The sequence below is a fragment of the Macaca thibetana genome, chromosome 7 (genome assembly GCF_024542745.1).
Source record: "Macaca thibetana thibetana isolate TM-01 chromosome 7, ASM2454274v1, whole genome shotgun sequence".
NCBI lineage: Eukaryota > Metazoa > Chordata > Mammalia > Primates > Cercopithecidae > Macaca > Macaca thibetana.
This window is the reverse complement of record NC_065584.1, coordinates 84,763,366-84,778,778: the sequence shown is the minus strand read 5'-3', so window position 1 is coordinate 84,778,778 and position 15,413 is coordinate 84,763,366. Positions and strand designations below refer to the sequence as shown.

Here is a 15,413-nt window from a genome sequence, read left to right as displayed (position 1 = left end):
AGCCTTGACCTCTTGGGCTCAGGTGATCCTCTCACCTCAGCTTCCTGAGTAGCTGGGATTACAGGTATGTGCCACCATGCTTGGCTATTTTTTTTTTTTTTTTTTTTTTAGACAGAGTCTTGCTCTGTTACCCAGGCTGGAGTGCAGTAGTTCGATCTCGGCTCACTGCAACCTCCACCTTCTGGGTTCAAGTGATTCTTCTGCCTCAGCTCACGAGCAACTGGGACTACAAGCGCACGAACCACGCCCAGCTAATTTTTTCTTTTTGGTTTGTTTGTATTTTTAGTAGAGATGGGGTTTCACCATATTGGCCAGGCTGGTCTCGAACTCCTGACCTCGTGATCCACCCGCCTCAGCCTCCCAAAGTGCTGGGAAGCGTGAGCCTCCGCTCCCATCCCCGGCTAATTTTTATTTATTTTGTAGAGATGGGGGTCTTGATATGTTGTCCAGGGTGGTCTGGAACTCAGGTTTAAGTCATCCACCTGCCTTGGTCTCCCGAAGTGCTAAAATTACCACTGTGATCCACCACACCCAGCCTCAGTCCATTTTTCTTTCCCCATCTATCCCTTGAGTTCAAAGTGTGAGCTGAGTTCCTTGCTCCCATATCTCTGAAGAGAGTCCCCAGCACCAAGGTCTCCTGCCTCAGTGGGGTTGCAGCACTCTATTCTGACCACATCAGTCCACTGAATTGTCTTTACCTCGTCCTAGGCTGGGAGCCCTCTCAGGCCAGGGACAGGGCCTTATTTGTCTCTATATGCCCAGTGCCCCACATGGGAGAAATGAGGAGCCCAGCCTTGCTGCTTCCATTTGTGCCCACTTTTCTCTGCATTACCCCAGCCCCCCACCTAACTCCAGATAATTGGAGGATGACAGACAGGAGACTCTTTGGGTGACTCTCAGATGCGTCATGGGCAGCAGAAGGTGAAGGTCTGACTGCAAAGGCAGCGTCTTCCTAGTGCTGGAGACTCTACAGGCCTCACCCTGCCTTCTTTCAGCTGTCCTCTGAGATGAAGGCGGCTGCTCCATCAGCCAATCCCAAAGCCTGAATTGGGGATTGAGGAGAAATGAAGCGTCAGCTCACATGCCTTTCTGGCCAGTTCTGGCTGTGGCCCAGCTTCTCTGTAGCGTCCCTCCTACCCCACCAGACCCCAGTCACAAATTCCTGACTTGCTTCTTCCAAACTTCACTCAGTCCCAGGGATGGCTCTGCAGGATGTGTGCAAGTGGCAGTCCCCTGACACCCAGGGACCATCACCTCACCTGCCTCAGGCTGGTGGCTGGGCTGTGCCCCGGGGCTGTGACCCTCAAACCTTCCTACAGATCCATGGCCCCAGACTGGCCCATGGCACTACCACCCTGGCCTTCCGCTTCCGTCATGGAGTCATTGCTGCAGCCGACACGCGTTCCTCCTGTGGCAGCTACGTGGCGTGTCCAGCCTCATGCAAGGTCATCCCTGTGCACCAGCACCTCCTGGGTACCACCTCTGGCACCTCCGCCGACTGTGCTACCTGGTATCGGGTGTTACAGCGGGAGCTGCGGCTTCGGGAACTGAGGGAGGGTCAGCTGCCCAGTGTGGCCAGTGCTGCCAAGCTCTTGTCAGCCATGATGTCTCGATACCGGGGACTGGATCTCTGTGTGGCCACTGCCCTGTGCGGCTGGGACCGCTCTGGCCCTATGCTTTTCTACGTCTATAGCGATGGCACCCGCCTGCAGGGGAATATCTTCTCTGTGGGCTCTGGATCTCCCTATGCCTACGGCGTGCTAGACCGTGGCTATCGCTACGACATGAGCACCCAGGAAGCCTACGCCCTGGCTCGCTGCGCCGTGGCCCATGCCACCCACCGTGATGCCTATTCAGGGGGCTCTGTAGACCTTTTCCACGTACGGGAGAGTGGATGGGAGCATGTGTCACGCAGTGATGCCTGTGTGCTGTACATGGAGTTACAGAAGCTCTTGGAGCCAGAGCCAGAGGAGGATGCCAGCCATGCCCATCCTGAGCCTGCCACTGCCCACAGAGCTGCAGAAGAGAGAGAGCTCTCTGTGGGGCCAGGGGAGATGACACCAGGAGACTACAGGATGCCAGCAGGGACTGAGACAGTGTGAGAAGCAGGACTTGGTTGGGGGTGGTGTAGGCCTGGGGAGCAGGTGGGAGGATGAGCAGCGGGGGAGGGTCCCGCTGGCAGCAGCCTCACGGCATCTGACTCTAGCCTGTATGGGTTACTGGCTTCATTTATTGCAAGTCTCTGTCCTTTCATGACTCCCAGAGCTATTATGGCTCTGCCCAACAAGTTCCTGTTGACTCCCAGTGGATTGGTCCAGCCTTCTTCTTGGCACCAAGTCCATCTTTCAGTCAATACTTGCAGTGCGCCTACTGCATGCCAGACACATGCTAGGTGCTAGACCCTCTTTTCTTGCCATCTTCTCTGCTTTTTTCCATCATCTCATCCCCAGTTTCTCTTAGTTTCAGTCTTCTATATGTCTCAGCTTCAGCGTCTTTGTCTGTTTCTCCTGATCACTTTGTCAGCTTGGTAAGATGGGGCACCCGGGAGGGAAGCAGCCCCTCTGAGAATGAGGTGTAGTGATAGACACCCTTTGGATGTTGATGGGTTTGTCTTATCTGCTCTCTTCCTCTGCCTTGACCATAATGACTAGAATGATTATTCCTTTACTGAATGCAGTTCTCATGACAACGCTTTGAGGTAAAATAAGTCTCACTTTACAGAAGAGGAATCAGGTTCAAAGGGTTATGTGACTTGCCTGGGGTCACACAGTAAATGGCAGAGATGAGACTTAGATCCAGGCCTTCTCCTCCAGGGTCCATGCTCTTTCAGCACAGCTCTCCCTCCCTGCCTGGCCCTCTGCCCTGCCTTTCCTCTCTTCCCTGCAGGCTTCCGGAGAGGGATGCAGAGGGAGAAAGTAGCTGGGCCAAGCCCCTGCCTGGTGGCCAGGGTTGAATGAACCCTGAGGGCCTGGAGGTTGTGAGCTCACAGCAGCTGCTGCCTGCACAGGCTCCTGTGGCTTTATCTTCCAGGCCTGGAGCCATCCCCCACAGTCCGCCCTTGCTCTCCAGATTTCTGGGCCTGGCGGTGCTGCTGCCAGATTTCCCCTCCTCCTTTCTTCCCTTTGCCTTCTTTCCAGCCCCTCCTTCCTGATGCTCCCTCTGGAGAATGAAGACAAGAGGGAGGTAGTTGTTCCAGTGGGAACTGTCTAGCTAGCACATCCTCTCCTGCCCCTACTGTCCCCATTCCCACTCCCCCAGAAGCCCAGACTTGAAGATCCAGACTAACACCTCCAGGAGGGCCACTGCCCTGCTGTCCCCTGGCCAAATGAGAGAGAAAGCACTGTTAACCTGTGAGATAGAGCCTGAAGGAAGGGGGCCTGAAGGAAGGGTGCTGAAGTTGCTTTCCTCACATCCATCCTAAAGCTTCCAGTCCCAAGAATAACAGCCTCCTGCCTTCCCTCCTGGACACCCCTCATCCCCGGCTCTAGCATAGGCCTGAGCCTTAATCTTGCACCCCAGATTAAACATTCCTCCAGCCTGGAGCTGGACAGACAGACCTCCAGACTCTGGTGCAGAGCGGGTGACTGGGGATGGGGGAGGTCCCCTGACTGGGGAAGGGTCAGGGGGCTCCAGAAGGGAAAACCCCAGAAAGGACACAGTAGGGAGAAATTGTGGTGGACCCCACAGAAAGGTGTCCACTATGGGGGGACTGGCCTTCAAGGAATCTGGCCAGTGGCCTCTGCAGTCACCCTTCTTTACCCCTTGCTCACTCCCCAGCCTCAGGGGAGGAGATGTGGGACTCCAGGACTGCTAACTGGGAGGCAGGGATCCCTGGAGGAAGCTGTGAGGAGGGGCAGCTTTTGCATGGGGTTCAAGTGTTTGACTTGGCATAAGAGGGTGCATATTCATGTCCACAGGTGTATGCAGTTCTGTGTCCAGGTGTAGGTGAGTGATACAGGATGGGTTTGTGCACATGAGTATGGCAGGCGATGCATGTGCAGTTCCTGTGTGCAAGACAAGAAACAGACTGAAAGAGAAAGAGCAACACCTGAATAAGGAAATCAGCCTCTCAGCAGGAAGACTGCCAGGCCTTGTCACTTCTTTTGGGGAGTGCTCCAAAGTAAAGAGGAGGTGGGGGACAGGCTCACACCACCAATTCTCTACTTCCTCATCCTCCCAGCCCTATCCTGAGCCTCTCAGGAAGTGAGAAAAGACAGGCAGGGAGGGGTGGCCTGGGGCCTGGGATTGCCACCTGAGCGCAGCCAAAGGTGGGCTGTGAACTGCATGCAGCTGTCTCCCCCTGAGACGCTTGGCGCCTCACCCCCATTGCCAAACTGGAGGGGGAGGATGAACTCAGACCAAGAGGGCAGAACCAGACCAAGAGGGCAGAACCAGGGGTGGGCGGACCCTCCTCTCTTTTCCTTCCATAGTCCCACCCATCTTCACTCCCTTTGACAGGTCCTGTCCTTCCAGAGGATGAGGTAGCTGAGGCCAGAGATGAGCCCATGGGTCTTGCTGACAAGCCGGTTCCCTCTGCCCTATTATTTTCCTCTCTGTTTTGAATGAGTTGGTGGGGAGGACCTTAGGAGAGTCTTAGGGAGGGCTGGGCAGACAAAGGCCAACACCCCATTCCAATGCACCCCTCACTGTCTAAGAGTAGCCCATGAGTCATTTCCCCCATTTCTCTACTAATTCCTGAAGGCTTGATACAGATATGGGGTTGAGACCAAAGGGACAGAGATCTTGCCCTTCCTGCCCCGAACTAGAAGACCTTGTCCCTCTGATTCTCTGCTTGGGGTGCCTACCTCCTCACAGTCTCTGGAGAGCTCGGGGGTATAGCCTGCTCTTACACAAGCCCTTGGACTGTCAGAGGTCCAGGGTTCCATCCTTCAGCAGAGTAAATGACTTGAACTCCAGCACTGGAGGGAGGGGACTTGTTCTCCCACCTCCTGCTTGTCCTTATCAAGCAGGTGGGGAAGGTGTGAGGGAAGGTATGTTCACATTGAAGCAGCTTTCCCCAGCTGCCAGTACCCCACACGAAGGGGGGAGTCACAAGGACCTATCCTGCCTCGCCTACTTGTGCGTGCCTCTGGAGCCCTGGAGTTGAGAGGCCTGGGCTCTCATGCTGGCTCCTGAGTGGACTCCTTCTCTGTACATTGGGAGATGCTTGCAGTTCTGGCTCAGCTCCCACCCAGTTGACTGCTTCTGTCTCTCAACAGCCTGCCTCCCTGGTCCTCTCCCTCCTCCTTTGTGTTCTGCAAAGACTAAGACCATGGCCTGCGGGAGAATTAAAGGTGGGAGCAGCGGGCCCAGATTCAATGTGACTGTCTCACCCTGGTCCACCCTTTCCCCACTTGGCACTACGAGCCCCAGGAAAGGCTGGTTTGCCCCCACTGCAGCCTGCCACCCCCATTGTTTTTCTAGTCCAGAAACCCCTTCCCCTTAGTCTTTTATCCCTCCTGCCCTCTTCTCAGCAGCTCTCACACTTCACCCTCTACTTCTCTTGCCCACCTTGCCCTCTGAACAATCCCCATATCTTTTTTTTGAGACGGAGTCTCGCTCTGTCACCCAGGCTGGAGTCCAGTGGGACGATCTTGGCTCACTGCAACCTCCACCTCCCAGATTCAAGTGATTCTCCTGCCTCAGCCTCCTGAGTAGCTGGGACTACAGACATGTGCAACCATGCCCTGCTAATTTTTTGTATTATTAGTAGAGATGGGGTTTCTACTGTTGGCCAGGCTGGTCTTGAACTCCTGACCTCAAGTGATCCACCTGTCTCAGCCTCCCAAACTGCTGGATTTATAGATGTGAGCCACTGAGCCTGGCTGAATCCTTATATCTTAATTTCCTTGGACAGCTTGAGACTAAGAGAACCCAGGAAGTTGGTGGTGAGAGTGAGGCAGAGTCATCATCTCCTTACTCATGGAATTAACCCAAGTCCTCCCCTATCTAGAAGGACATGAAGTGGCTTTTCCCCCCAAGGAGAAAGGAGAATGAACTGGGAGGCAAATAGGCTAGGCCTCTCCTCCCATCATTTGGGACAATGAAGCTTTGTAAAGAAACCTGAGTGCAAAAACAGAAGCAGGGCTCCAGCTTTACAAAATAAAGTGTTTGTTTATTATGAAATTAGAGATGGAGGCCCCTCCCCTTCCTCCCTCTTTCCCCTTCCCCAGCCGCCTCCCCCTTTCCTTTCCCTACTCCCTCAGGAAGCACACAAGACAATGCCCAGGGCTGGGATGCCCAGGGTAAGGTGACAGCTGGGCAGAGCTCCAGGGAGGCGGCCACATGGGAGGCTGGAGCTCTTGCCCTGGGAGGCGGGCTGGTTCCCTCTCTCAGCTGGAGGCCAGTGAAGCCAGGATGAGGCTGAGGCCATGAGTGATGGATGGAACCATGCAGGCAGGTCTGTAATGACAGGGGAGCCAGTTTAGAGGCAGTAGGGAGTGGGAGCCTTCATCCACTGCCTTGCCCCACAGTCTAGAGGCACTGACCTGGGGCACAGCATCCCCTGCAGGAGGGTGGGCAGCAGTGGCTGGAAGTTTCTCTTGATTTTGGGATGGACAACAGAAAAAAAACAAAAAGCCAGTCACAGGGACCCAGAGAGAAGGAAAGGAGATGTGGGCAGAAGGCAGACACAGAGCATGTGTATGGGCAAGGGAGACACAGGGAGACTATGTGTGAACTTCAGAACTGCAGAGACAAAACAGCCACGGAGGAAGGAGAGGAATCACAGTGAGAGAACGCAGGGCCAGGGCCAGGGCCAGGAAACCCAGGCCCGGACAGAGGAGTGTGTCACAGATAGAGACAAAGATTCCTGGAGAGAGACACACAGACCGACTCAGGAGGAGGGAGGTGAGAGCGAGGGTGCCCCGGGGAAGCAAGGAGGGACACAGGGACAGGGAGGAGGCCTGAGGCCCCTGGGCTGCTGCCGCCCGCCTGGACCCCGTGGGGCTCACTCAGAGGGCCTGTGCCGGCTGCCCCCGCGCGGTGGGCCGGGCCAGCGCGGGCGCTCAGGGGGCCGGGGGCTCTTTGGCCCCATACAGCTCCGCCAGGGTGCGGAAGAGCGGACCCCAGTCGTCCAGCGGCTCCGCGGGGCCGGGGACGCCGCCGGCTTCGCTGCCGGATCCCAGGGAGCTGAGGGAGCCGCAGGAGGAGCCCCGGCCCTCGTAGCCGTACACCTGTACCGAGTCGTACGGGGGTACGCTGGGGTCCTCGTCCGCCTCGCGGAGCCGCAGCACCAGGAGCTGCGCCACGTCGGCGGGGCCGGGGGGTCTGGGCTGGCGCGACACCCGAGCCCGGGGCAGCACGTCTCGGCGCGCGGGAGGGCCGGGCGCCTGGGGGGCCGCCCCGTCCGGGTTCTGCAGGGCCGTGATGTCGAAGGCCTCGGTGTCCTCCTCGCCGCCGCCCTCGTCGTCGTAGGTGATGATGTTCTCTCGGACGTCCTCCTCCTCCAGTACCATCAATGCTTCCTGCTTCTGCCGCCGCAGGGCCACGAAGAGCACTACCAGGGCTGCGCGAGAGACGGGCACACAGGCCCTGAGCCAGCAGGGCCGGGAGCTGGCGGCCTGTCTCTATGTGAACGGCTGACCCATCAGGTGACAGAAGCCGTGTGGCTAGGGGCTGACATCTAGCAAACCTTGCACTGAATCCTGACTTCAGCCCTTACTCGCTGTGTGACCATGGGAAGTTGCTTGACTTCTCTGAAGCCTCAATTTGCCCCTCAGATTACTTGCGTGGAAAATAGGGAAAATATATTTACTTCTAAGGGTTGCTGACACAATAAAATGAAATATCACAAGTGATGTGCCCAGCACCATACTTGGCACAGAGTAGGGGGCTCAATTATGATTGGCATTATGATTGGCGGGTCACGGATAGAGGCCAGAGCTTTTCTCTTGGATGCATCAGGTGGTGGGAAAATCCAGGCATGACGGTCGTTCAAGCCCTAAGGTGGATTTCCCTATGTCCAGAAACCTGGTTCTTCTCCACACCCTTGCAGGCCCAGATCCCACAGCTCTGTCCCACTGCCGCCTGACTCACCAAGCAGGGCACCCACACAGGTGATGATGGCAAGCAGGGCGCCGGTGCTGAGCCCAGCAGCTGAGAGGTGAGCCTCAGGCCAGCAGGATGCCACAGAGCCGTCAGGCTGGCAGCGGCACACACTAACAGTCACTGTGGCAGTGCTGCTCAGTGCCGGCTGCCCCCAGTCCCACAGTTCTATGGGAACCAAGTAGGGGGCCTGGCGGGGTGGAGCAGGGCGGGAGGGCAGCAGCAGGCTGGCGGAGCCATCTGTGGGAGAGGGAAGGTGTTGAGGTATCTTCTGGGACACCTTCCAGGTAGGATTGGTCCAGCCCATAGAGCCAGCTTCCCATGGGGAAGGTTTACAAAGAGCCAACAAATGAGTGTAAGTCCACACCCATCTTCTGTTGGGCAGAAGGCCCAGGCATGTGGGGCAGGGGTCAGGCAGGCTGGGCTAAGGGTGGAGGAGGAGGAGAGGAGGACAGAGGCAGGTATGGACACAGTTGTAAGAGGCTACCCACCTCGGTTGTCCCGGACAGTAAAGTTGGCATCGGGGCCCAGAGGACCTTGAAAGGAGACATGGCTACTGTTGCCAACTTCATCTCTGTCCAGGGCCTGGATGACCTGAATCAGCTGGGAGGAGGAAGAGAGAGGCCTTGTATGGAGTGGGCTGCTGGAGGCCTTGATGTCCCAACCCCTCTGCCTCAGTTGCTCACCTGGCCAGGAGCTGCAGAGTCACACACAAAGGTATCGTAGGGCTCAGCCAACTGGGGAGCATTGTCATTCTCATCCAGGGTCTGGATGGTCACTTGCACGCGCGAGGCCTGTGCAGAGCTGTCTGAAGCCAGAACACCAAAACACACACCACACACACATCACACAGTTTACACATAACATATGTGGTGCATGGGCATGGATGCCACATGCAGCATATAGCATGCACAGGAAACACATGAAATATGCATGTAATGTACAAGTAGAAAGCAATGTTGTAGAATGAATAGAACAATACCAAGTGCATACAATATTCATGTAATACTCAAGATATATGCAATACACAATAAACATTCAACAGGAATGCCGCAGCCATGATACACATATACAATAACCCACATGCAGGGCACATGCAGCATAAATGAAAGATAGAAGGTGCATACAAGTTGCATGCAGACAACAGCCACGAATATACAAAACACATTCATACCATATATCCAATGTACACTCAACATTTAAAACAAATGCAATGTACATGAAGCAGATGTTTGATACGCATAGTGAATGCAGTGCCACATCCCCCGACAACACCCAGAGCCCATAGAATGCATTTTCACGCATAGAGGCCATGCACAGCACCAGTGGGGTGGACAGACACATATACACCACACACACACACACACACACACACACACACACACCCCATCAGAGGTCTGGGAGGCTGTAGTACAGCAATGAGCATCACTTAGAGTTGACCTTGGGTAGGAAGGAGCTGCATGATCTACAGGGTGCAGAGCCCAGGGCAGCTTGGGCACCACAGCCAGACACAGGCCCTACCTTTACCCATCCCTTCATGAGGTGACTACCTACCATTACCCTACCTTGCTTCTCACTGCCAGTGCCTTCCAAGAGAGAATGCAAAGTGTGTCTCCCTGTCACCTCTCTTAGGCCGGGTCTCCCAATTCCTTTAGTCTTTCCCCTAGGCAGAGGGATAGCTGGCTGGGCCTGGTGAAAGGGGCTGAGGTTGCAGCATGGGCAGGGGAGGCTGAGTGGATCACCTGGCTAAAAGGATTGAGATACCCCAGAGAGAGGATGGCGAGGGGGTCTACTTTTTCACTGCAGTAAGGGCCCAGTGCTGCTAGTTGGTATCTGGGTGAGGGTAGGAGCAGGATTTGGCAGGAGAATGAGAAGACAGTGACAGGAAACACACACACACAAACACACACACACAAAGTTATGTATCTACAAGCAGCCAAAAACATACTGTGTGTACACGGACACACACACATGGCCATCCATGCACTAACAGATAACATGTGCACCGCCAGGTAGTATCTGTGCATATCACTATGCACACAGTAGCATGTACAGAAACATAACCCTAGACATTACATAGAAACATAAACATAGCATTAAACACATTTGAGAGGCAGTATGGTGGGGATAACAGCTCAGACTCTGCACACTGACTGGGTCTCATGGCTCCACCACTTAATCTCTATGTGACCTTGGGAAGTTACTTAACTTCTCTTTGCCTGAGTTTCCTTGTTTTAAATGGGGAAATAATCATACTTCCCTCATAAACTTGTGGTGATGATTAAATGAATGAATCCATTTTGAAGATGGATAGTGCCTGATACACAGTAAGTAGTAAATTATCTGTCCACAAATGCCCACATACACAAAACACATACAAACAGCTGCATGTGCATACCACTATACATATCCAATCACACATATGCACAATTAATATAAATATAATTATGTACCCTCAACTGTAAACACATATATATCCATTACAGATATACACCCACAAATATATATGTGTGTATATCTACATACTTTCCCCACATTTGGAATTATATGCATGGCTGAGAACATACCCACATGTACACATTCATAGAGCTCTTCACTGACACATTCAGATATCCATATATGCAAGGGCAATTTTCATATGCAGTATGAAGACAAAAGGGTAGAGGAGCCCCTGGGGCATACGCAGGGGTGATAAGGGGCTATTCACAGAAGAGTGGGAGGGAGGTCTCCCTGTCTCTATGGGCTAGGGCTGCCCAGAGGCAGCTGAACCCGCTGCTGGCCGGACTGATGGGGGAGACCGCATATGGAGCTGGCACTCCTCCCTTTCCCTATGGGTGTCCACTCCCCTACCTTGGGGGATTCCCACAGGGCTTCCAACAGGGCTTATCTGGGGTGGGGCTGTTGGTGTGCTCCACTTAGCAACCAGAGGAGGTACCCAGCCCCTTTCTGGCCCCCAGCTCCAGCCTGAAGCAGAGAGTGAGCAGGATGGGGTCTGTCAGTACACAGATTGGGGGCTATGTAAGGTCTAGTTTATTTCTGGGTTGGAGCAAGTCAAGTAAGGGAATGAATTGAGGGTCAGGAGAATGCTCAGGCACACCCACTGTGCCAGCCCAGCCCAGCCTAGGGGGCCAGGAGACCAGGAGGCCTGCCCTACCCGGTAGCAAGGATCCAGGCTAGGACCCAGATCCAGGCTAGGACTCGGATCCAGGCTAGGACACAGTGGCCACACGCTGGTGAGGGTGTGATGGCAGTGAGCACCCTTCCCCACCCCCACACCCAGGGACAGCCCCTCGGCCAGGAGGCTGCTGCCGCCTTGTGGGCCCTGGACTCCTCACCGAGCTCTGTAGCCAGCACAGTGAGGTTGTGCCAGACACGAGCCTCGCGGTCCAGGGGTGCTGCTGTGTGGATGGTCCCTTCTTCGGGCTGGATAGAGAAGCAACGCTCCGGATCCGAGTGGGGGAGGATGGAGTATCTGGGGAAGGGAGAGAGATGCTGGGGCTGATCTGGGGCGGTACCACAGCTTGTTCCACCCCTTCCCTTCTTTCTTCCCTCTGTTCACCTTGCCAGACCTCATGACTCCTCTGGGCAGAGCCATAATTCAGGTTGGAGTCCCCTTAAAAGGCATATATCCCTGGGGGATCACCACCATTAAAAACCTGTTAAGACTCAGGGCCACCGGGCTTCATAGGGGGAGGGGGAGAAGATACAGAAGGGAGTAGAAGAGGGATAAACAGACCTTGACTTTCAGACTTCTGGGCCCTGTTCTGAGAACCCAGGGACCTGTGTTTCAGCCCAGCTCTGCCTTGGACTAGCTATGTGACTTAGGGCAAATCGTTTAACCTCTGTTTACTCAATTGAAAAATGGGAATGACACCAGTACCTCCCTCACAGAGCTGTGACAGGGATGCTGGCCGGGGATGGGGAAAGAGTGGCTGTTCTGCCACTTACCAACTGTGTGACCACTCATGGCTGGCTTCTAAAACAACTGGTGATGAGAACACCCACTTCACGGGGCTGCTGTGAGAATTCAGTATCAGCAAGGGGGTAAACTGTGAAGCACTTTGGGAGTGATCAATAGAGATCCACTTATCAAATGAGATTACATCTGCTTGCACTGCCACTGGGAGGTGCCACCATTATCTACCCAGAGGGATGGATAGAGGGTTGAAGAATGGTCAGCCAGGCCCTCCGGCTCTCCCCTGGCACCCAGACCTGTAGACTAGCAAGCCCAGCTGCAGGGAGGGAGGCTTTTGCTGGGATATGAGTGATTTGCTATAAGGTAGGGGGCACATTTACTCATTCTCTGGGTGGGAATAGCCTGCCATCTGGCTCCCCAGCCCACACCCCAGCTCACCTACCTGATTGGGCTGGCAGGGGAGTCCAGGTCAGCCGCTGAGATCTGGCCTACCAGGGTCCCTGGGGCCTTGTTCTCGGGCACGGTCAGGTGGTAGGCAGCCTGGGTGAAGGCAGGTGGCTCTGGGGCATCTTGCACCACCACACGCACAGAGGCCACATCCTTGAAGGGCCCTCGCCGCAGATAGGCTGGGTCGATGAGCGTGTTGGTGGCCTCGACACGGAAGGCGTAGGAGCGCCGGCTCTCGAAGTCTAGGGGCTACAGTGAGGGGAGAGAGAGAAAAAGCGAGGTGTGTGGAAACCAGGGCAGGTCCCAGGCTCTTGGACGGTGACAAGTCCCCTCCACATGCATGCAGTGCTCAGTCCTCATGTGAGGAGAGGTGGCACTAGAGGGACAGTGGCCTTGGTGGTCAGGATGCACGGCAGATTACTTAGTAACTCTAGGTCTGCCCCTAGCTCCATCATAGACTTGTCACTTCTTCTTTCTAAGCCCCAGGGCCTCATCTGAAAGATGAGGAGGTGACCATGATCTCTAAGCTCCAACAGAGAGATCCTGAGTCTGTTCTAGAAGAACAGTTAAATATGTGCCCTATGGGTCAGCAGGAGGCAGGTCTAAGAGAAAGCATTAACAGGCAGGAGACTAACCTTGCGGACAGTGAGGAGCCCGTCTCGACCCTGGGAGTCTGTGCTGATGCTGAAGGCCTCGGACCCCTCCCCATCCAGGATGCTGTATGCCATCAGGGCGTTGTCCCCCAGGTCTGGGTCCTGGGCCCGGAGCCGGCCCACCAGCGTGCCAGGTCCAGCTGTCTCCACCACGGAGAACTGGTATAGGCCTTGGGGTGACAGAGGGGAGACACCTTAGAGAGGTCCCCAGCCCTCCTCCCTCCCCATAGCACTTTCTTCTCCCAGGGTCTGGCTGGGGAGGAGGCGAGGAGGGAAGGTTTCTCCAGACACTGTACGGGTGGGGTGGTCAAAGGATGGCTCAGGTGGCAGCAATGGCCCCTTACTCTGTGGGAACTTGGGGGGATTGTCGTTGACATCGCTGAGTGTGACGGTCACCGTAGTGCTGCCTGACAGCCCCCCCATGTGGCCGCCCATGTCCTTAGCCTGGATCACCACCAAGAACTCCTCCTGTGTCTCCCGGTCCATGTTGGGGATGGCTGTACGCACCACTCCTAGGGAGACACACTGGGTCAGAGGGTGTCTGTCCCCTTGGCTGCCCCACCGGGCTCCCAAGCTCCATCCTCACCAGTCTGGGGGTCCACAGAGAAGAAAGGCAGTCCATCCAGAACAGTGTACACCAGCTTGGCGCTGTTCCCATAGCTGGGGTCATCAGCATCGTGAGCAGTCACCTGGATCACTGATGTCCCTGTGGGGGATGCCAGCACCCCATTCAGCAGCAGCAGGGCAGGATGGGGAAGAATAGCAGACGGGGGGATGCAGACATGAGGGAGGCTGAACTGAAGGGGGCAGGTTCTGGGGCAGACAACAAGAAGGGAAGGAGAGGTGAGAGAGCTCCAGAAGACGGAAACTGGGGCACTGAGAGCTGGGGTGCTCACCGACATTGGACATCTCGGGCACGGTGGCATGGTAGGGTCCAAGGGGAAAAATGGGTGGATTGTCGTTGATGTCTTGCACTTTGATGATGAACTCTGATGGGGGCTCCAGGGGCCGGTTGGAGGCTCGGTCCACGGCTTGGGCCAGTAGCACATATTGTGCCTTTTCCTCCCGGTCAAGGCTCTTGGTAACGTGAATATTGCCTGTGGCCTCATCAATCACAAATACGGTGCCTGCCCCCTCCCCGGTCAACAGGTACTTGGTGCGGCCCTCTCCCCGGTCAACATCCGAGTGCAGCTGCAGGGGTCAGGAAAAGATGGCAGAGGGCTCCAAGTACAGAGACAGGGTTAAAGAGTCTAGGTTTGGGTAGAGCGTTGGGAGTCCTGAGGGACCAAGGTCATTGCAGAAGTGATGAAGTTGCAGGGCAGGGCCTAAGGGCCTCGTGTCAGAGTAGACATGGGAGGGGTCATCCTTACCTTGCCAATGAGGACAGGCTCTGGACCAGCATATTCCTCAATGACAAAGAACTGGTTCCAGACCCAGCTCCTTCGAGTCCGCAGCAGAGCAGGCCCTGGGTGTCCCCGGGACCCTGCCCAGGCCCGGGCTGGGGCTGCCAGACGCCCCATGCATCCCCAGCCACCCAGCCAGGCCAGCAGGAGCCTCACCAGGCCCCACATGTTTGGACTCCAGCCAGGGCTCTGTTCACTGGCCCTGGGTGCCGAGGCCGGGCCAGGCCACGTGGCCCATGAGCAGCTGGGGCGGAGGGGAAGATGCGTTGAGGCTACCCCATGGATCCACACCTGCAGGACAAGCAGCTGCTCAGGCTCAAGGAAACCCCTAGCCCTCCTCCCCCCAGAATTAGATGCTGAAGACCAGACCTCCAAGGAACGAGACACTCCACTGCCCAGAACTCAGACTAACACACAGAGCAGAGAGGCTGATCTTTCCTCTACCCAGGCTCTGCATGTATTCACCTCCAGCTCTCCAAGCTGATAAATCTCTGGTCAGTCAACTCTGAGTAGAGAACTGGGGAGGAACACAGCAGAGGGGATGCTGGGAGGGCTTGGAATCCCAAATCTGGTCTCTGTCCTCCCAGGTTGGGCATGTAGCCAGGTATTGGAGGAGGCGGGGCTACCAGAGAAAGGGCTTAAAATTACAGAGTTGGGATTCATGGAGGTGTGGCCTTAAGGTGTCTAGGGTCAGGATGAGATGACAAGGAGAGCATCCTCAGGCGGGGTTGAGAGTGGGAGAAAGTCCCTCCCACAAGGGGGAGCCCCACTTCTCTAGGCCCTGTCTCCAGCCCACACTGCCAGTGCAGTCCTTGAAGGGGGACTGGGCTCATGAGACAGGAGTTGGGAGCCAGAGCTGAAGGAAGAGGATACAGGGTGGGGGACAGGGGGAGGTGACCGGGGAGGGAGGCCGACCCAGAGGCTAGAGATACAGCATGACTGACAGCT

At 55.6% G+C, this 15,413-nt stretch overlaps 2 protein-coding genes across 3 annotated transcripts; one reads left to right on the top strand and one right to left on the bottom strand.

The window, feature by feature from the left end:
• The first annotated feature begins 1,127 nt into the window (after nt 1–1,127).
• PSMB11 (proteasome subunit beta 11) lies at nt 1,128–3,597 on the top strand. The gene has a single exon (XM_050796473.1). The coding sequence runs from the start codon at nt 1,200–1,202 to the stop codon at nt 2,100–2,102; it is 903 nt and encodes a 300-aa protein (XP_050652430.1). The 5' UTR covers nt 1,128–1,199; the 3' UTR covers nt 2,103–3,597.
• A 2,497-nt stretch (nt 3,598–6,094) lies between these two features.
• CDH24 (cadherin 24) lies at nt 6,095–14,859 on the bottom strand. Of its 2 annotated transcripts, XM_050796472.1 has the most exons (13): nt 14,433–14,859; nt 13,959–14,253; nt 13,649–13,768; nt 13,407–13,574; nt 13,045–13,232; nt 12,405–12,658; nt 11,382–11,518; nt 10,897–11,010; nt 8,733–8,854; nt 8,538–8,649; nt 8,038–8,286; nt 6,489–7,507; nt 6,095–6,402 (listed from the first exon to the last, which is right to left on the bottom strand). In XM_050796472.1, exons 1-12 carry the CDS (start codon nt 14,631–14,633, stop codon nt 7,008–7,010), a joined length of 2,460 nt encoding a protein of 819 aa, XP_050652429.1. In that variant the 5' UTR covers nt 14,634–14,859; the 3' UTR covers nt 6,095–6,402; nt 6,489–7,007. The 2 variants fall into 2 exon arrangements, with proteins under 2 accessions (XP_050652429.1, XP_050652428.1); XM_050796471.1 differs by lacking the exon at nt 10,897–11,010 and having other exon boundaries at nt 14,433–14,856.
• Nucleotides 14,860–15,413: the final 554 nt, after the last annotated feature.

Excerpts from the sequence above, each read along its gene's own strand:
- PSMB11 (XM_050796473.1), top strand. The coding sequence starts at position 1,200 with ATGGCTCTGCAGGATGTGTGCAAGTGGCAGTCCCCTGACACCCAGGGA.
- CDH24 (XM_050796472.1), bottom strand. The coding sequence starts at position 14,633 with ATGTGGGGCCTGGTGAGGCTCCTGCTGGCCTGGCTGGGTGGCTGGGGA. Across the intron at positions 14,254-14,432 it reads AGCCTGTCCTCATTGGCAAG|CTGCACTCGGATGTTGACCG; the intron begins GTAAGGATGACC and ends TGACCCCTGCAG. Across the intron at positions 8,650-8,732 it reads ACTCTGCAGCTCCTGGCCAG|CTGATTCAGGTCATCCAGGC; the intron begins GTGAGCAACTGA and ends TCCTCCTCCCAG.